At 41.3% G+C, this 21,024-nt stretch overlaps 1 protein-coding gene across 1 annotated transcript in view; it reads right to left on the bottom strand.

Annotated features, from left to right (window-relative positions):
* The window catches only part of pnpla3 (patatin-like phospholipase domain containing 3), a 56,472-nt gene that overhangs the window by 9,432 nt on the left and 26,016 nt on the right, over positions 1 to 21,024 (bottom strand). The window contains exons 4-7 of the mRNA XM_060903405.1: positions 12,815 to 13,024; positions 12,498 to 12,558; positions 7,334 to 7,513; positions 5,111 to 5,243 (exon numbers count right to left, since the gene is read on the bottom strand). Coding sequence (XP_060759388.1) covers positions 5,111 to 5,243; positions 7,334 to 7,513; positions 12,498 to 12,558; positions 12,815 to 13,024 — 584 coding nt within the window. The remainder of the gene's footprint in view (positions 1 to 5,110; positions 5,244 to 7,333; positions 7,514 to 12,497; positions 12,559 to 12,814; positions 13,025 to 21,024) is intronic.

Raw genomic sequence — 21,024 nt, 5'->3', positions numbered from 1 at the left:
AGTATGGAAAGTATTTATAGAGACAGACTTGTTAAAAAGGCTGATAACATTATTGAACAATACACACACCCGCTGTCCTCTTCATTTCAACTCCTGCCATCTGGACGTCGGTTTTGTCCCCCCCTGCTGTCCAAAAACAGGTCAAGGTTTTCTTTTGTACCCCAAGCGATAAAAGCCCTAAACGAGGCCAAGTGGTAATTCAGTCAACCAATGTAGTATTAGTGTGTGAATAGCAATTTTCTGTGCATGTGTTTTTTCTGTTGTTTTGTATGCCTGTCTGTGTCTCATGTCTTGTGCCAGCGACTGTACAGCAAATACAATTGCCCCATGGGGATCAATAAAGTTCTAACTAACTTAATAATAAACACTCTTCCTGCACTTAGATCCGTCTACCGCCATCTATCTTGTAGTGTCCTGATCCCCAGGTCTTTAACCCAGCCACGTATAAAAAGCTGTTCTCCTCCATGCCCTTCCAGGTCTTCATCTGTGTGTCCGTGGAGAATGATGTCTGCAGCACCAGGTAGTTTGAGATGTCGGAGAACTCAACGGATGGATAATTTTCCAACTCGTAGGAAAAATCCTTCTTTGTTAGCGTGTAAGGATCTAATCCCATTGAGTGGTTTCTATATCCACTTCTTTTGAGTGTAGCTCTTGGTTTTAATAACTTGCTTGTTTGCAGAACACAAACATGCCAATAAGTTCTTGTGTTAATGGACCAGACTCCACTTTTGGATCATTAATCCCTTTTGGCTGAGAATGACCTGCATGCATGGTTTGGCTTCTGGCACATCCGTACAGTTTTAAATACAACACCTACAATTAAAACAGTTTGTTTTTATTGTATTTATTTAATTCCTGGGCTCCCATTTGTAACAGGGAGTGATGTTGCATCCCATTAATACACTTTACAATAGATTATTAGTTTGTAATAGAATAAATGAGCCAAAATAATTGGGGATCTTTTTAATGGGTCCCTTCTCGTTACAAGTATGAATAGGTGGGCCTTAAAACAGAAAAGGCTGAGAACCCCTGATCGACGGGACATACTGTAATATCATTATGTTGTCTCTGTACTATTTTCAATAAAACATAGGGTTTCCATGATTTGCAAATCATTGCTTTCTGTTTTATTTATATTTCATGCAGTGTTCCAATTTTTTGGAAACGGGCTGTACCTAGAGGTATTGCATTACATTACAGCATTGGCATTTAGCTGACACTCTTATCCAGAGCGATATACAACATACCCAGAGCAGCCAAGAGAACACTTAGGGGTTAGGTACCTTGCTCAAGGACACTTCAGCCATTCCTGCTGGTTCAGGGACTCGAACAGGCAACCTTTTGGTCCTACAGCTGCTTATCTAACTATTAGGCCCTTAAAATACCTTAAGGAATAGATTTAAGGAAGTACCTTAAATCTAGTACTCATCAGCAGGAAGCTAGCTGACATTATCCAGCATTAGGTAGGGTGACACTACAATGCTACCACTGTGGATTTGTGCAAACACATATTACATTACATTAATTATTATTACATTTTGTAATGTAATACATAATTCTAGCCCTGTGATGACCTGGCGACTTGTCCAGGGTGTACCCCGCCTTTCGCCCGTAGTCAGCTGGGATAGGCTCCAGCTTGCCTGCGACCCTGTAGAAGGATAAAGCGGCTAGAGATAATGAGATGAGATGAATACATAATTCTTACATTTAGCAGATGCTCTTATCTTATCTATTGTACAACGGACCCAGAGCAGCCTGAGTATGCCTCCCCCAAGAGGTCAGGTTCCTTGCTCAAGGGCACTTCAGCCATTCCTACTGGTCCAGGGAATCAGACCAGTGACCTTTTGGTACCAAAGCTGCTTCTCTAACCATTTGGCCATGACTTTGTAGAACCACATGTGAACTTTATAGCATAGAACAGCGTTTCTCAACCTTTTTTCAGTCACGGCACCCTTCAGAAGTATGCAAAATTCTCAAGGCACCCCCATATAAAATATACGCAGTCACGCTGACCCCGGCAGTGACATTGTGACATGGGAAAGGGGGCCGTGAGACAAATTTTGATGATGCATGAGGCGGCGATGATCTGCATTAGTGTAACTATCGTTTTTTGGAATTTTAATTCATTTTACAGGGAGTGCAGAATTATTAGGCAAGTTGTATTTTTGAGGATTAGTTTTATTATTGAAAAACAACTATGTTCTTGATGAACCCAAAAGACTCATAAATATCAAAGCTGAGTATTTTTGGAAGTTGGAGTAGGGCTTTCTTAGTTTTAGCTATCTTAGGAGGATATCTGTGTGTGCAGGTGACTATAACTGTGCATAATTATTAGGCAACTTAACAAAAAACAAACATATACCCATTTCACTCATTTATTTTCACCAGGGAAACCAATATAACAACTCAACATTCACTAATATACATTGCTGGCATTCAAAAACAAAACAAAAAAAACAAATCAGTGACTAATATAGCCGCCTTTCTTTACAAGGACACTCAAAAGCCTGCCATCCATGGATTCGGTCAGTGTTTTGATCTGTTTGCGATCAACATTGCGTGCAGCAGCAACCACAGCCTCCCAGACACTGTTCAGAGATGTGTACTGTTTCCCCTCCTTGTAGATCTCACATTTGATGAGGGACCACAGGTTTTCTATGGGGTTCAGATCAGGTGAACAAGGATGCCACGTCATTAATCTTTCTTCCTTTAGACCCTTTCTGGCCAGCCATGCTGTGGAGTACTTGGATGCGTGTGATGGAGCATTGTCCTGCATGAAAATCATGTTTTTCTTGAAGGATGCTGACTTCTTCCTGTACCACTGCTTGAAGAAGGTGTCTTCCAAAAACTGACAATAGGACTGGGAGTTGAGCTTGACGCCATCCTCAACCCAAAAAGGTCCCACAAGCTCATCTTTGATGATACCAGCCCATACCAGTACCCCACCTCCACCTTGCTGGCGTCTGAGTCGGACTGGAGCTCTCTGCCCTTTACTGATCCAGCCACGAGCCCATCCATCTGGCCCATCAAGACTCACTCTCATTTCATCTGTCCATAAGACCTTAGAAAAATCAGTCTTGTGATACTTCTTGGCCCAGTCTTGACGTTTCATCTTTTGTGTCTTGTTCAGTGGTGGTCGTTTTTCAGCCTTTGTTACCTTGGCCGTGTCCCTGAGTATTGCACACCTTGTGCTTTTTGACACTCCAGTGATGTTGCAGCTCTGAAATATGGCAAAACTGGTGGCGAGTGGCATCTTGGCAGCTTCACGCTTGACTTTCCTCAGTTCACGGGCAGCTAGTTTGCGCCTTTTTTTTTCAACGCGCTTCTTGCGACCCTGTTGACTATTTTGAATGAAGCGCTTGATTGTTCGATGGTCACACTTCAAAAGCTGGGCAATTTTAAGAGTGCTCCATCCCTTTGCAATATATGTCACTATTTTTGACTTTTCTGAGTCCGTCAAATCCCTCTTCTGACCCATTTTGCCAAAGGAAAGGAAGTTGCCTAATAATTTTGCACACCTGATATAGGGTGTTGATGTCATTAGACCACACCCCTTTTCATTGCAGAGATGCACATCACCTGGTATGCTTAATTGGTAGGAGGCTTTCAAGCCTATGCAGCTTGGAGTAGGCCAACATGCATAGAGAGGGTAATGTGGTCAACATACTCATTTGCCTAATAATTCTGCACTCCCTGTATTTATTTCAATGTTAGAATATATAATTTTTTGACGGCACCCCTAACGAACCCAGACGGCACCCCGGTTGAGAGAGGCTGGCATAGAATTCAATAACTGGTTATTTAAATGCGAGATTATTAACCATGTCTTATCTCAAGTTTACATCTGATTTTATTAGGATAAAGTTGCTGGGAATATATTTAACTTTGTTGGAGGTTAATATATTAAGTTTACATATAATATATTAAGTGTTGTTTATTAGTTAACAGCTAACTAATAAACAACTCTATGGGCACCTACCACCCATCTCTGAAGAAGAAGAAGAATCCGCTTTGCAGGCCACTGCTGGAGAGCTAAGAATGAAATCATTAGAGATGTGGGATCCTAAACATGGCCGAACAAACGCTAGGAGTTTGTTCAGGAGCTATATGATGACACTGGATGCTATCCTTCAGACTTGCCTGGGATGATGAACAACCGGAACGGATGGAGGGATTGCGTTATGGAAATCCGTGCAACTAGCTCGACCCGATGATGATATTTGCTTCAACATTCTAAATGATCATCCGGAGTCCACTGTGGAGGAATCTGAACAACCAGTATACCAAGCAACGGATTATAACCGTATGTCTCATCTCATTATCTCTAGCCGCTTTATCCTGTTCTACAGGGTCGCAGGCAAGCTGGAGCCTATCCCAACTGGCTACGGGCGAAAGGCGGGGTACACCCTGGACAAGTTGCCAGGTCATCACAGGGCTGACACATAGACACAGACAACCATTCACACTCACATTCACACCTACGCTCAATTTAGAGTCACCAGTTAACCTAACCTGCATGCCTTTGGGGGAAACCGGAGCACCCGGAGGAAACCCACGCGGACAACATGCAAACTCCGCACAGAAAGGCCCTCGCCGGCCACGGGGCTCGAACCCGGACCTTCTTGCTGTGAGGCGACAGCGCTAACCACTACACCACCATGCCGCCTCTATAACCATAGGTATTATAAAAGATTTATGTTTACTTACAACTGAGCAGTTGCGGGATAAGGATTCAAAGACCCAACAGTGGTGATGCTTGGATTTGAACTAACAACCTTACAACTAGTAGTATGATGTTTTCAGACTGAGTATGAATATATTTACGGTTTTTTTTTGGTAAATGGACACTAAACTGAGTAACCTACTCAGAGTTGTATTCATCAATCAGGGGCATCACAGAACATTTCATCGAACTCTGCTTATTGTGGTCAGTGCCGTGTGTGGCTCTCAGTGAGTATCAGTACCAGCAGTGAGTGTGGGGATTAAAACTAGTGCTGGGACTTACGAGCAAAGTTTAGACCCTGGTGAGTGAGTAGAAAGGAAGTGCAGTACAGGACTAAATTGCATTTCTGTGTACAGTTTTCCTGAGGTGAACAGCTGTGGTACAGACCTCTGGACTGCTGAGTAAGCCGACTCTACTGGCAGCGTGTAGGGCATCAGCATGTAGGAAGCCACACGTACCGGGAACAGCCCAGTGATCTGAGCCAACAGGCCACGCTTCTCTTTACACGCCTCACAGAACACTGCAACACACATTGAGCCATGTTCATCACTCACCTTCTCACCCCTAATAATGCAGTAGAGAACAAAACAAAACAGATGTTAAGATGAAAAACAGGAACAGCTCGCCTGACGAGGCATATACACTCACTGGCCACTTTATTAGGAGCACCCATACTGTACATCCACCTGCTGTTTGATGCAGTTCTCGAATCAGCCGGTCCCTTGCCAGCAGCACGATGCATCAAATCATGCAGAAACAAATCAAGAGCGTCGTTCACAATGTTCAAACATCAGAATGGGAAAAATTGTGATCTCACAGTGAAGTGTGACTTTCTTTCACTGTGGTATGGGTGTTGGTTTGAGCCAGATGGACTGCTGGTTTGAGTATTTCAGAAATTGATGATCTCCTGGGGTTTTCACACAACAGTCTTTAAAGTTTACACAGACAGAATGGTGCGAAAAACAAACACGAGTGCTCTGAGAGCACAATATCCCCCGCCGGAAACTCTGCCATAACTGGTAAAATGAGACTGAATTGAACGAAATTGCAATATTCGTATTACCGCCATATAACAAAGAATCCGGCCAAGTTTCGTGAAATTCCTCCAAAAATTGTGAGAGGAGTTGATTTCAGAAGGTGAGTACCCTTCCCGGGACGGACAGACGGACATCGTCACGACATAATCCCCCTTCGGGCCTTTCGGCCAGCGGGGGATAAAAATGAGGGAAGTTGATTTCAGAAAGCAAGCACACCTTGATGAAATTGCCAAAGTACAAGTTTGTTAATAATCAAGGGCATAACTCTGGTCAAATGTGCCCAAATTAAACGAAATTTCATTCTGCGTATAACTGTCATATAACAAAGCCTTTAGCCAAGTTTGGTGAAATTCCTCCACAAATTGTGAGCGGAGTTGATTTCAGAAGAACGTACACCCTCATGAAATTGTCAAAGTACAAATTATTTAATGAAGGGTCAAAACTCTGGGAAAATTTTCACAAACGAAATTAAATCGCAATCTGCGTATTACCGTCATATAACAAGGCCTTTTACCAAGCTTTGAGAAATTCGTCCAAAAATTGTGAGAGGAGTTGATGTCAGAAGGCGAGCACACCTTCATGAAATTGTGAAAGTACAAGGTTGTTAATCAAGGGCTGGAACTCTGGGAAAACGTGACCCAATTTAACGAAATTGCAATATGTGTACTACCGACATATAACAAAGAATTCTGCCAAGTTTTGTGAAATTCCTCCAAAAATTGTGAGGGGAGCTGATTTCAGAAGGAGAGCACCCTTCCTGGGACGGCTGGATGGACGGATGGGCGGACAACGCCACAATATACAGTAATCCCTCTTTGAGCCTTTCGGTCAGTGGGGGGATAAAAAACACTGAGTTGAGTGAGTGAGGGACAGTTCTTTGCATGGAAACGCCTTGTTGATAAGAGAGGGTCAGAGGAAAATGGCCAGATTGGTCTGAGCTTTTTTGCCAGGAAGGATATAGTAACTCATATCATCACTCTTTACAACCGTGGTGAGCAGAAAAGCATCTCAGCATGCAACAGCAGAAGAACACACTGGATTCCAGTCCTGCAGCCAAGAACCGGGATCTTAGAATCAGGAACAAGTTCCTATTAAAGTGGCCGGTGAGTGTATATTTTAAGTGGGCAAACAGGGAAAAAGAGACAATGGAAGGAAAACACCAAAGTGCTGGAGCTTGGGTAAGTTATATGTTAAAGAAAGAAGGTTTAAGACTAAACCTTAAATACGATGGTAGGAAAGCAAAAGCCTGTAGCAGATGGAAAATGTGGAATTATAGATTAAGGCTAAACAAGTTTAAATGTTTAATTAAGTGAAGTTTTACAAAAAAGATTTAATTAATCTGAAGTAGTAAGAGCTACAAGGGCCAAAGGAGGAGGCCCCACCCATCCTGGGTGTATTTTCACGACATAATAACTAACTCAAACAGGAGTACTGAGTGCTTATTCTGTCCTGAGGATATTAGAAGAAACTCTGAGTTAACCTGAAGAGTTACGCACAGCATGAATGTGATATATAGTGACATAATATATACAAACAAAAATCCAGTTATACAGTACGCTGTCGCACTTCTCACCTTTCTTAATGGGCGTGGGCAGGTAATCGACAAGCTGCTGATCCAACCACCAGTGGTGCTTCCCCAGGAGGCGGAGTCTACGCAGCATCCACTCCTGTATCGACTCAGAGACACAGCAGCAGGTGGGCGTGTCCCACGTCAGGGCCAGATCTACTTTTGGACATTCCACTTGCAACAGATCTAAGGTGAGCGAAGCAAAAGAGTGAAAATATTTTCAACACGAGAAGATAAACTTAATATCTTCACTAGGGTGGTCCCGAAATGTATGGGAAAATTTTTTTTTTGTTTACCAAAACATTCCGACCACCCTACCATTTTTTTACATAGGCTAAAAGAAGGCAACAAGCAAAATTTCAGAAAAATTGGTTAATATTTCAGGGATGAGAATGAAAAATATTTAAAAAGTCTGAAAAAACCAGGGCGGGGCCCATGGCCCAGGGGGGCGGGGCCCAGGGGTTCCAGGGGCTAATGATTTTTGGCTATTTATTTATTTATTTTCTTTATTATTAGACAGGGAGATTATTAGACAGGGATATTATTAGACAGGGATATTATTAGACAGGGAGATTATTATTAGACAGGGAGATTATTATTAGACAGGGATATTATTAGACAGGGAGATTATTATTAGACAGGGAGATTATTATTAGACAGGGAGATTATTAGACAGGGAGATTATTATTAGACAGGGAGATTATTATTAGACAGGGATATTATTAGACAGGGATATTATTATTAGACAGGGAGATTATTAGACAGGGAGATTATTAGACAGGGAGATTATTATTAGACAGGGAGATGATTATTAGACAGGGATATTATTAGACAGGGATATTATTAGACAGGGATATTATTATTAGACAGGGAGATTATTAGACAGGGAGATTATTAGACAGGGAGATTATTATTAGACAGGGAGATTATTAGACAGGGAGATGATTATTAGACAGGGAGATGATTATTAGACAGGGAGATTATTATTAGACAGGGATATTATTAGACAGGGATATTATTATTAGACAGGGAGATTATTAGACAGGGAGATTATTAGACAGGGAGATTATTATTAGACAGGGAGATTATTATTAGACAGGGATATTATTAGACAGGGATATGATTATTAGACAGGGAGATTATTAGACAGGGAGATTATTAGACAGGGAGATTATTATTAGACAGGGAGATTATTATTAGACAGGGATATGATTATTAGACAGGGATATGATTATTAGACAGGGATATTATTATTAGACAGGGAGATTATTAGACAGGGAGATTATTAGACAGGGAGATTATTATTAGACAGGGAGATTACTATTAGACAGGGAGATGATTATTAGACAGGGAGATTATTATTAGACAGGGATATGATTATTAGACAGGGATATGATTATTAGACAGGGATATGATTATTAGACAGGGATATGATTATTAGACAGGGAGATTATTAGACAGGGAGATTATTATTAGACAGGGAGATTACTATTAGACAGGGAGATGATTATTAGACAGGGAGATTATTATTAGACAGGGAGATGATTATTAGACAGGGAGACAATTATTAGACAGGGAGACGATTATTAGACAGGGAGACGATTATTAGACAGGGAGACGATTATTAGACAGGGAGATGATTATTAGACAGGGAGATTATTATTAGACAGGGAGATTATTATTAGACAGGGAGACGATTATTAGACAGGGAGATGATTATTAGACAGGGAGATTATTATTAGACAGGGAGATTATTAGACAGGGAGATTATTATTAGACAGGGAGACAATTATTAGACAGGGAGACGATTATTAGACAGGGAGACGATTATTAGACAGGGAGACGATTATTAGACAGGGAGATTATTATTAGACAGGGAGATTATTATTAGACAGGGAGACGATTATTAGACAGGGAGATGATTATTAGACAGGGAGATTATTATTAGACAGGGAGACGATTATTAGACAGGGAGATGATTATTAGACAGGGAGATTATTATTAGACAGGGAGATGATTATTAGACTGGGAGATTCTTTTGTGTAATTTGAGTTGAAGTGGGTTTTGTGCTTTGGTTTTTTGGGGCGCACGCGCGCTCTCTCTGCCATGCCGATCCTGTCGGCTGCACTGACTCAGCTGAAAACTCCAGTCCTCGAGAAAAGAGATAAAAGCCCGCCCACACTGAAAGCTGATTGGCTTATTTTGCTGAGTAACCCAATCAGGATGCTCTTTGTCTGGCATGCGCTACATGAACAAGCACACAGTCTCCCTCGCACGTACACATTCTAAGATGCGTGATGCAGACCTTAATGTTGCGCGCGCACGCTCAAAAATGATCATTTTGGTCTGAAAAATTCGGAAATCCACCGATCGGCGGAAAATTCTCATCCCTGATATTTAGAGGTGCCACACGAGGTTGCAAATCGGGTTAAGCCCTTAACATTAGTTGGTGCGTAGACTGTTGCAGAGAAGATCTCAAACCCCCCAAAAGTCACAGTTCTAGAGGGAATACGCCACTTCTATGAAAAAGAAGAGGCAGGAAGAGTTATTAGACTGATAGAAGGTTAACTTTCATGCACTAAGGGGCTCTTAAACAATGAGCACTGATCGTAATATGCTGATGAAGTTGTGAATGTTTTTCTTTCTATGTTTTTCAGATGGCTAGCAACAGTAATACAAGTAGTACCGGTGGTGCAAAGCACAAAACCAGAAAGGACAATTATGTTTGGTTAACTGGTCCCACTTCCAAGGAACTGTCTGGGAGAAAGCTTCCTTCTGCTAGGGAAGTCCTTAGTGTGTTCTTTTATCTCCACAAGATACCATAATACCGAAGGGTTTAGAAAATCACAGACAAGTAATAACTATTGTTACTTTGAACACAGGAAGTTATATTACTGTATTGTTTGTATTAATATGAAACAGTTAATAAGCCACATTATTTTATATTGTGTCTTGAGTGAAAACTTTAATAGCTTTGTGGCACCTCTAAACATTGTTCAATCTTAACCAAATTTCGCACAATAACTTCTTTTAGGCAATGTAAAAAAAAGGTAAGGTGGTCGTAACAAAATCCTAAAAAAAAATTTTTTTGGGACCACCCTAATCTTCACACAACTGTGTAATCTTCTTTATATTATATGGACACGTCCACAAAAAAAAAAAAAAACCGCAAGTTAATCAAAAGAATTTTAATTTTGAACCGGTTCGCTATTTTGACAATCCAGTCAGCAGGAAAACACTGGGAGTGACATCATCGGAGTGAAATATCAGGAACTATTATACATACACGACACTTTTTCGATGGAATAAAAACATGGGTTCTATTCTCTTCTAGCGGGTTTCATTCATTTGGTTTGACAGTATGCAATATTGTTAGCATATCGCTTACGTCACTCTACCCAATGGAGAATGAGTGTTGAATATGGTTTGCGATATTGCATGGTTGTCAAGATAATATGATGTCACACGTCAGAGATGTAAAACTTCCGCAATAGCGAGTGAGCAACTGGGACAATTTGTAAACAAACATGGCCGCCAGGTTTGCTTCGTTAAATACGGAAGATTTTGAGAGAATTTTGAAAGAGAAAGATGCGTCGAATAACCAAAAGGAATGTATAATAATAATAATAATAATAATAATAATGGCTGTCAGCCCTGTGACGACCTGGCGACTTGTCCAGGGTGTACCCCGCCTTTCGCCTGTAGTCAGCTGGGATAGGCTCCAGCTTGCCTGCGACCCTGTAGAACAGGATAAAGCGGCTACAGATAATGGATGGATAGATATTGGCTGGCTTTTTTTTGTGGTATATCAGATATATTCCATTCAGCTACTCGTCTTCGACTCGTTCAGTATCATGCTAGCTGAATGGAATATATCTGATATACCACTCAACGCCAGCCAATATTATTTAAATGTGTCACCCAGATCCGCGATGTATTTCGCATGGAAACGAGAGTTTTTCAACATGAGAAGATAAACTTCATATCTTCAAGCCAATGGGTGATTTTCTTTTTATTATATCGACACATTCACAAACAAAAAGTCCCAAAATTTATCAGAGCAACTCACTCATCGATTTCCTCACGAGTAACAGATAGAAATTTATCACGGTTTTAGTTCTCCTTGTCCCAGATGGAGCTCGGATGAAAAACACGAGTGGTGTATTTCCCAGTAAAACACTCATATATATATATATATATATATATGTACAGTTGTGGTCAGAAGTTTACATACAGTGACCTGAATGTCATGGCAATATTTGGGCTTTCAGTAATTTCTTTGAACTGTTCTTTTTCTGTGGCAGAATGATTGTACAGCATACAGCTTTAATTTAAAAAAAAAAAACACTAGAATTTGGTGCACAAGTTTTAATTTTCTTTGGGTTTTCTGAAATCAAACACAGGGTCAAAAATATACATACACTCACTTAGATTATTATTTCAGAAAAACACTGTACCAGCTGGTGGTGGTGGTGGTAGGATCATCATGCATTGGGTTTGTTTTACAGCCAGTGGAACTGGTTTATTGCACAAAGTGGATGGGATAATGAAGGAGGAGGACGACCTCAGAATTCTTCAGCATAAACCATCAGAAACTTGAACACGACTTGGGAGTTACAACAGGACAATGAACCCAAACACGCATCAGAGCTGGTTGTGGAAGATAAAGCAGGCCAACATTAAACTTAAAACAAGTCCTGAGTTCAACCCAATTGAAAATATATGGACTGTGTTTATAAGTCGAGTCCATGCCAAGAAAAAAAAAATTTATTGAACTCTACCAATTCTACTATGAAGAGTCGTGAAATATCCAACCAGAATTCTGCCAGAAGCTTGTTCATGGTAAACAAAAATGTTTGATCAAGGTGAATCTTGCGAAGAGACATTTTACCCAAATATTAAGTGAGCTCTAGGTATATTTTTGACCCTGTACATATATATAATTTTGATCCTGTGTTGATTTCAGAAAACCCAAAGAAAATTAAAACTCTCATCTCAAATTATAGTGTTTTTTTAATTAAAAATGTACGCTGTACAATCATTCTGCCACAGAAAAAGAACAGTTCAGAGAAATTACTGAAAGCCCAAATATTGCCATGACATTCATATCCAAGATGACATTCATGTCACTGTACGTATGTGTATTTCCATTTTTGAGGAATCGACTCACTGTTGTCCTCGAGGAATCGGAGTGCATCTTTATACCCGTGCTGACACAGCTCCGCCATGACCTGTAATAAGACACGGTGTACAGATATCACTATCTACTCTCATCATATCATAAGCTATTATCTGTCACTTTGGACAACATTCTAAATATCTCCTGTTATGAACATGAGCGGTTCATTCTTCACATACCGAGCCCCTTGTAAGCATGCAGATTTTAACTCGTACTTATGTAACTGGGATACTTTGGACATCCTGTAAAGGGACGAGTGGAGTGGAGTGGAGTAGAGTGGAGGAGGATCGCTCCTGAGACACTCTTACCTTCGGCTCGGAAGGGAAAAACACTTTGCTGAGCCTGTACACGTTTCCCCAGGTGACCTGAATGCTCGTGTTGGTGAATCGCAGCTCGTGGAAGCTGCTGGAATTGTCCTTGGGGCAAATGTCACTTTCTCCAGAGAACGGTGAGATGGAGATGGTGTTCTTCAGCTCTGACTGGGGCAGATTATTGCTCATCCCACCATCAATGTACCTCTGTGCAGACAGAGAAGAAAAATGAGTTTTGTTTTTAGACAACCAGGGCCATCCTTTAAAAAATCCGTTTCCTGTCCACTGGGTGATCAAAAAAATTTTCAGTCGGGAGGGAGGGATTTTTTTTTTTTTTATATATATATATGGATGGATAAGAAATCGCAATGCTGTGTTTGCTTTTTCTTTCAGTACTTTTTTATTACAAAAGCAGGCACATTTAATAAAATATGACGGTTTAATCAACTGAAACTTGTACAAAAACTTTAAGTTAGCATTTTAAGTGCTGACTGCAACATTTGCAAAACTTGTACAAAGGTACTTAAAATGTCCGACACACGGGCTTTTTGTAGTTCTAAATCGAGCGTTAGGCCTAGTTCGGATGAAATTACACTATTAAAATGATCACTGAATGATTTGTTTTTCTGAATCTTTACTATTTTGTTGTTCGCTAGAATACCATTTTGCGATTTCACACTTAAAGGAGTACGCCACCCCCAGGTGAAATTGAGTCAGTCCCTGCAGTCCCTAGAGTTGGATGAGTGAGCCAAAGCGTTTTGTAGCCGACCCAGCCATTGCCCTGATCTAGAAACGCCCCGGTTAGCTTTAGCTTAGCATAGTCGCTGTAATCCGGCGTGTCCAGCTAGCATTGTCGTTGCAAAAGTGAATCAAATAACTCAAGATTTTTTATAATTATTTCTCATGACCTGTACATTCACATCGAGTACACATATCAATGCAAATTAACACAAAGGGATTTACTAGACCAATTTATATCTGGAACTATTTTCGGCCACAGCACAGGCAAAGCACCACTGCAGGCGCAAAGACACCGCGCAGCACCACAACTTCCGTCAATAGTGTTACCAGCATGTAGTTGCGGTAAGAGGAGAAGAGAAGAAGTTGTAGTAAGGTTGTTACGTAAGTAGTTTGAAGTTAGTTTCACATCTACTGAGGAAAAATGGTTATTTGCTGTGTGAAGGGCTACAATAACAAGCAGAGGACGTACACGAACATAATGTTTCACAGAATTCCAAAACCAGTGGAACGAAGAAATCTTTGGCTTGCAGCCCTCGGCATTCCTGCAACAACACCAGTGGATAAAATCAATCAATATCGTGTTTGCGATGAGCATTTCAAACCGGAGGACTACGAAGAAAAAATGCAGTATGCTACGAGAAAGGTGTTGCTGCATCTGAAGGATACGGCTGTTCCATCCATTTTCAGTACAGAGGCAGAAGAGAGTTCATCATCCATGCCTGTAAGTATAATTTCTATCCCTCCTTCCTTGGGTTATACATTGCTAGCGTTATAACTGAAACTTCCCGTTAGTCCGACTCGCATTGTCGCTTCCAGTTTTATTGACCTGTCAGTGTCAGCCTAGTAGCAGAGAACTTAGTAGTCACGCTGGTGTATTGACGGAAGTTGTGGTGCTGCGCGGTGTCTTTGCGCCTGCAGCGGTGCTTTGCCTGTGCTGTGGCCGAAAATAGTTCCAGATATAAATTGGTCTAGTAAATCCCTTCGTGTTAATTTGCATTGATATGTGTACTCGATGTGAATGTACAGGTCATGAGAAATAATTATAAAAAATCTTGAGTTATTTGATTCACTTTTGCAACGACATGCTAGCTGGACACGCCGGATTACAGCGACTACGCTAAGCTAAAGCTAACCGGGGCGTTTCTAGATCAGGGCAATGGCTGGGTCGGCTACAAAACGCTTTGGCTCACTCATCCAACTCTAGGGACTGCAGGGACTGACTCAATTTCACCTGGGGGTGGCGTATTCCTTTAAGCAAATGTTTGAAAACTCCGAATCTCCTTCCTTCATGGTGGCTGCCATTTTTTTGTGCCGCACGGCGCATGCGCAGAGCTGATTCAATTCTATATTCTGCGTGGAATGCAGGGCTTTCCACAAGCGCCGGCTGCCGGCCATACAGCCGACTACTTTAATGACTATTATTTTTGTAGCCCACAGGCTCTAAATATTAATTTTCAATTTTAATAAAATGTTTATCTAACGGACTGACAATAATGTCAAACTGAACCGCACTCATTTAAGTTGTGATTCGCGCTGTTTGTACCGATAATAACCACAAATTCCCCGCCGACTTCGTTGATTAAGGGAGAGTAACTCATCCGCGGCCCCGACATGCAGTGTGTGTGTGCGCGCACTCGGCGGAGGCAGTAGTGTGTCGGAGGGAACAGAAGCAGAGATGACGCTTATTTTGTCTCCGGTAAACCAGTCTTCTCTCGTCCAATTAGGTGCTGGCATCAAAAGACACCGTTGGTTGTAAATGAAACCAAACTGAGTGGTTGGAGTGTGTTTTCATACACAAATGGAGAAATGTTCGCTGAATGTGTAATTGTGTAGCCCCACTGCAGACCGTTGTCGTTGTTAATTCATAGCATGCTCAGCTGCGTGAATGTGTCATGCACCGAAAATAAGAGATTTACAAGCCAGGAACGCCTCATGATGCAATACGCAAGAAAAGAAAGAAGATTTACTGCCATTTTACTTTGTATTTGAGTAAAGTGAATAAATAAATGGTCTGTGGAAAATACATTTAATCCTGGGAACTGCGTGCACAGGAGTTTATTTTGTGTTTACTCCCCCCCCCCCCCCCGGCTGGCTACTTATTTGTCATGGCTGGCTAGGATGAGCCTTAGTGGAAAGCCCTGGGACTGCGGAAATGTCAAGTTCGATTTTAGATTTACGAACCCAAAAAAAATGTCGAAAAACCGGCGTTAAAAAAAAAAATTCAACCGCACAAACGGCACTCACCCGGCCGGTGGACTGGAAACAGAACATTTTTTAATAATGGCCCAATGTCTTTGATGGAAATCAGGATGAAATCATTAAAGTTCATTTTTTCTCTTTTCGCTTTCAGCCAGGTGATAAAATAATAGAACTTCACTTTAATTAAAGGTGCTGACTGCAAAGTCATCTGAAATTTTGATTTTTTTTCCATGGCATTTTCCTCCGTCTCGCAAGAACAATATCATGTGGACGAGATGTGATCATTTTGATGTCCTGAGGGTCGCTTTTCTCCGTTTTGGGACCGTTTTCCTCTCTGTTGAGGTAAACAGCACGGCTCTACGGAAACAGCCGAACGCGAGAAGCTTTAACTAATTAGCCTAACTATGGAGCTGCGTCACACCAAGATGGCGACGCGCAGAAAACATCGTGACTCTGCATCGACCTCTGAGAGTTTTGAGTCGCAGGGATGTAATTTGTGGTTGACATTGATGAATAGATCTGTGAAACAAAAGACAAATATTTTATCTTTTCTCTGTTCCTGCTTTTGTGTTCTCGTTTCTTTCCCTGTAAGATCAAAACATTAGGTGTAGAACTCCATACTCGCTACCGTGGAGTCGAGCCCATGCATTCCAAGGCTAAGATAGCTAAGTGCTAGCTAGAATGATTTAGTTATCTGTCCAGAAAAATGACACGTCGTCTAACCTTGCTCTTTGCAGTTGCAGGCTTTCCTTTTCTTTTCTGCTGGCTTGTAGCTGGAGGGAGAGCCGAGTCTTCTCATCATGTTTGCCCATGCTGACTTGTTTTGGTTAAAAGTAGGTCAAACGCCCCACGGTGGTCACGTGACATTGCTGCTCACTTACTTCGGCGATCTCCGGAATTGTAAAATGCGGGACGCTTTTTATCTCAGCGAAACATTTACACACAAGATACATGGTGTGTGTGTGTGTGTGTGTGTGTACGCAGCAGCGAAACACCTCGAAACTCCAACAGCATTAGAAATAGAACATTTTGCCCAGAATTCAACTTTGCAGTCAGAACCTTTAAGACACGTGCATAAGAGAAGCACATTGGAGTCCAGGAAATTCTTTGGATTCCATAAGGGTCCGTCTCAGAAACTGGTCTCTCATTTGGGACATTATGGTCAAAAAATTAATTTTCTAATTTTACTATTTTTTTTGCATTTACCTAACACTCAATGTTTCTTTTGTCATGTTTAATAAGAATAAACATAGTATCTTGCTTTATCTGGCCTCCACTGTGGAAAAATTTTTGATTACAATTCAAATGCTTTTGTAAAATTGATTTCCATATAAAATAACTCCGGCGGCACGGTGCTGTAGTGGTTAGCGCCGTCGCCTCACAGCAAGAAGGTCCGGGTTCGAGCCCCGTGGCTGGCGAGGGCCTTTCTGTGTGGAGTTTGCATGTTGTCCGCGTGGGTTTCCTCCGGGTGCTCCGGTTTCCCCCACAGTCCAAAGACATGCAGGTTAGGTTAACTGGTGACTCTAAATTGAGCGTAGGTGTGAATGTGAGTGTGAATGGTTGTCTGTGTCTATGTGTCAGCCCTGTGATGACCTGGCGACTTGTCCAGGGTGGACCCCGCCTTTCGCCCGTAGTCAGCTGGGATAGGCTCCAGCTCGCCTGCAACCCTGTAGAACAGGATAAAGTGGCTAGAGATAATGAGATGAGATAAAATAACTCCATCATGAAGAATTAAAGCCCCTCCTTCACAGATGAGTGAAAATATTGAATAAATTTCCTCTTTTTGATTGCTTGGGTTAAAAATGCCAAGTTATGATGACTGAATTGATTATTCACTTAAATATGAATAATATGATACATTTTGGGTATTTGATACGGCGAAATAGGACACAATGGAAAATTCAAGAACACACCGGAAAGATGAGAATAACGGCGGTGGTAAAAGAACAGCGACTGTACTGGCTGAGGTCGCGCGGGTCTCTGCTGCGGCGCGCGAGCAACGGGACATCACTACCGCACCGGACGGAGCACGAGGCGGGGGCGGGGCAAAATGACTGGCCGTAGATTCTATCAAAAGTTTGATCTACTGTAAATTGACCATGGTTGCAAAATATTGGCCAAAAATACGCAAACACTACGAAATATGAAAGTAAGATGAAAAAGAAACATTCTATTGCCTTGTACTGCAAGACTAAAACAAAATAAAACTGTCAAAACTCACCTTTTCAGTGATAACGTCCGAACAGATCACCCGCGTAACAGAGACCGCAAATGGAAGCACGATCAACTTCTAACTGCTGGAGTGGAAAATTCCATTCTACACATGCAAATTGTTAATGTGTGTCCTTCCCCGCACACAAATAACACGCTACGGTAAAAAATAGACCACGACTCATTTTATAGCTCAGAAATTCATACAAGACCAGCTACCATCGTAACATATTCTGTAAGAAACATATTCTATACCTAACTTTCAGCTTTCGTTTTAAAAAACAAAATCGCAGATTTATAACTAAATGTTTATATGGCGTAGTGATTGTAAGTTCCTACTTTTGGTGAGGTAGTGACCTCGACCCTGAGGCTTTCCGTTTAGATCAAAACACACGATCGTATTGGTTTTGGGTTTGCGGAAAATGGAGTTACGACGGTGATCAAATATTTTGCATGATGTTTTATTACGGTTATGATTACTCTGTGAGCGCACCAATCCTTAGGTGGATCAAGTTACAACTTAAAATACAATTAGTGATAACTGTAGACTTTTCAGTGGACTACAACCTTTTTAAGGGAACGTGATGTAGTCAACTATTTATCATGTCCCAGATCAAGCCACCATTTTTCCACAAATTTGCAGAATTTTTGCCAAATTCTGAATACAGTATTCACATTAAAGATTTAGTTTTATCTGTATTATTTCTTTCATCATTTTATTTCAAATTAAAACCAACATCACCATTCAAACCCATATAGTTTATTGACTGTGAGTATATTTAGTGGGGTACCCCCACAGTACCCAGTTTCTGAGACAGACCCATATAAAAACACAGTAACAATCCAAACTATACAATACACCTTCTCTACCCTCTGAACCCATACTGCCACTGTGCCAGTGTGTGTGTGTGAGTATTTAATCTGAGTCAGCTGTTTCAGTGTTAGAGCCAGGCTTGTAGTACTCGAGTCCGACTTGTGTCCTAATTTTAAGGACTCGTGACTCGACTTGGACTTGAGCACTGATGACTCAGACTTGGACTCAGAGTCGTGCGTTAACTGCATTCGGGCTCGTAAATTGGAGGAGATGAGGACTCGGATTTTTTCTTTATTTTTTGTAACATGTCATAATAATTTGGCAGAAGATATTTATATCTACATTAATTTTTGTACTAATTTCGTGCAAGAGTGTCACATCTGCGCGCCTTGGCGCGTGCATCAGATAGATTCTCGGGCGCTCCGGACAGCGCGCACGCCAAGCGGACTCTCACGCATGCGCGCACCGTAAACGACTCGCACCTGCGCAGGATTAAGTCGCAATCAGTGCGCCAATATAAAAACTGTAAAAACACACTTACTTTGCAAAGTATTGAGTTGCGTTGCTAACACGTTACCAAGCCTTATTTCCTTGCTTGGTTTCCTGATCCCTGATTTCCTGTTTCTTGTCTTTGATTCTGCCGAGTCTACGATAGCCTGTTTGTGTCTCGCTTGACCTATCGCCCGTTTTACCTGCCATTCTGGATTGTTTACCGTCTTCACTTGTATTAATAAACACACCTTCTGTACTTACATCCGTCTCCCAACCATCTCTGACAGAATACTGCACACTCCCTGATAAAGAGAAGCACATTCACCTGTTCATACGCCATGTTCAGGAACAAACTCATGTTTATGGTGCTGAAACAGACACCGTCAAATGGCGCGGTTGGAGTCTTGTTAAATAATAACAGTTTTTTTAGTCCTGGGAAGGGTACTCACCTTCTGAAATCAACTCCTCTCACAATTTTTGGAGGAATTTCACAAAACTTGACAGGAGTCTTCGTTATATGTCAGTAGTACGCGTATTACAATTTAGTTCAATTCAGTTGCAGTTATAGCCCTTGATTACCAAACTTGTGCTTCGACAATTTCATGAGGGTGTATTAAGCACTTATAGCATAGATATAGTTGCTAGCGGGGGATATTGTGCTCTCAGAGCACTCTTTTTTTTATTTCTTTATTGTTTGGATTAAATTATGTAGATTATCCACCATACAAGACTTTTTCTAAAGTTGTTACTTTGGAAACGGTAATGCATTGGAACAAGCGTGGTATGCACCCAGAACTGTGGCTGCTGATATGGAAAATTAGGAAACTCCTCATAGAAAGAAAGACCAAGCAGAATTCATGCATGCTGTGGTATAATAAGGAAGAAGCGGTAGATTTAGTTCACATTCAAAATGTTTTAAATTTCCACTATTAATGTCTTAACACTTAGAGTCTTATTGGCATAAATTCAACTCTGAGTCCAAGGGGTGTGTAAACTTTTGCATTCAGCTGTATTAAATCAGCTCCAGTCAGTGAGAACGGGTTTCAGTTTTACTGTGTACCTGGACTTTACTCAGACATTATTCGATATCAGTGCCATGTTGTGCGCCAACACCCAAGGTTCATCAAGGAAACAAAATAAAGTTCATTCTTTCTTGAGAAATCAGGAACACATTACACGGCCATAATAAATGCTGAATGTTTTATTACGGAGCTGGTGAGGCACTGGTAGTGCTGTTATATAAGACTAAGGTGTAGAGGACTTTATTCACGTGAGTAACAGCCAGCTCTGACCAGTACTGTCGTCGAGTCACTAAACCTCGAGTCCGAGTCCAGTCTCGAGGCCCCAGTGTTCAAGTCCAAGTCATGAAAAAAATGTTTTGAGTCAAGTCCGAGTTGAGTCCACTACTGATCCGAGTCGAGTCCAAGTTCAACACTCCAACCGCACCATGTGACGTGGCTGTTTCAGCGTCATTAACATGAGTTTGTTCCTGAACATGATGTATGAACAGGTGAATGTGCTTCTCTTTATCAGGGAGTGTGCAGTATTCTGTCAGAGATGGTTGGGAGACGGATGTAAGCGCAGAAGGTGTGTTTATTAATACAAGTGAAGACGGTAAATAATCCAGAACGGCAGGCAAAATCATAAAACAGGCGATAGGTCAAGCGAGGCACAAACAGGCTATCGTAGACTCGGCAGAATCAAAGACAAGAAACAGGAAATCAGGGATCAGGAAACCAAACAACGAAAT

The sequence above is a fragment of the Neoarius graeffei genome, chromosome 21 (genome assembly GCF_027579695.1).
Source record: "Neoarius graeffei isolate fNeoGra1 chromosome 21, fNeoGra1.pri, whole genome shotgun sequence".
NCBI lineage: Eukaryota > Metazoa > Chordata > Actinopteri > Siluriformes > Ariidae > Neoarius > Neoarius graeffei.
Note: the sequence above shows the minus strand (reverse complement) of the source record. Positions and strands in the feature narration are given on the sequence as shown.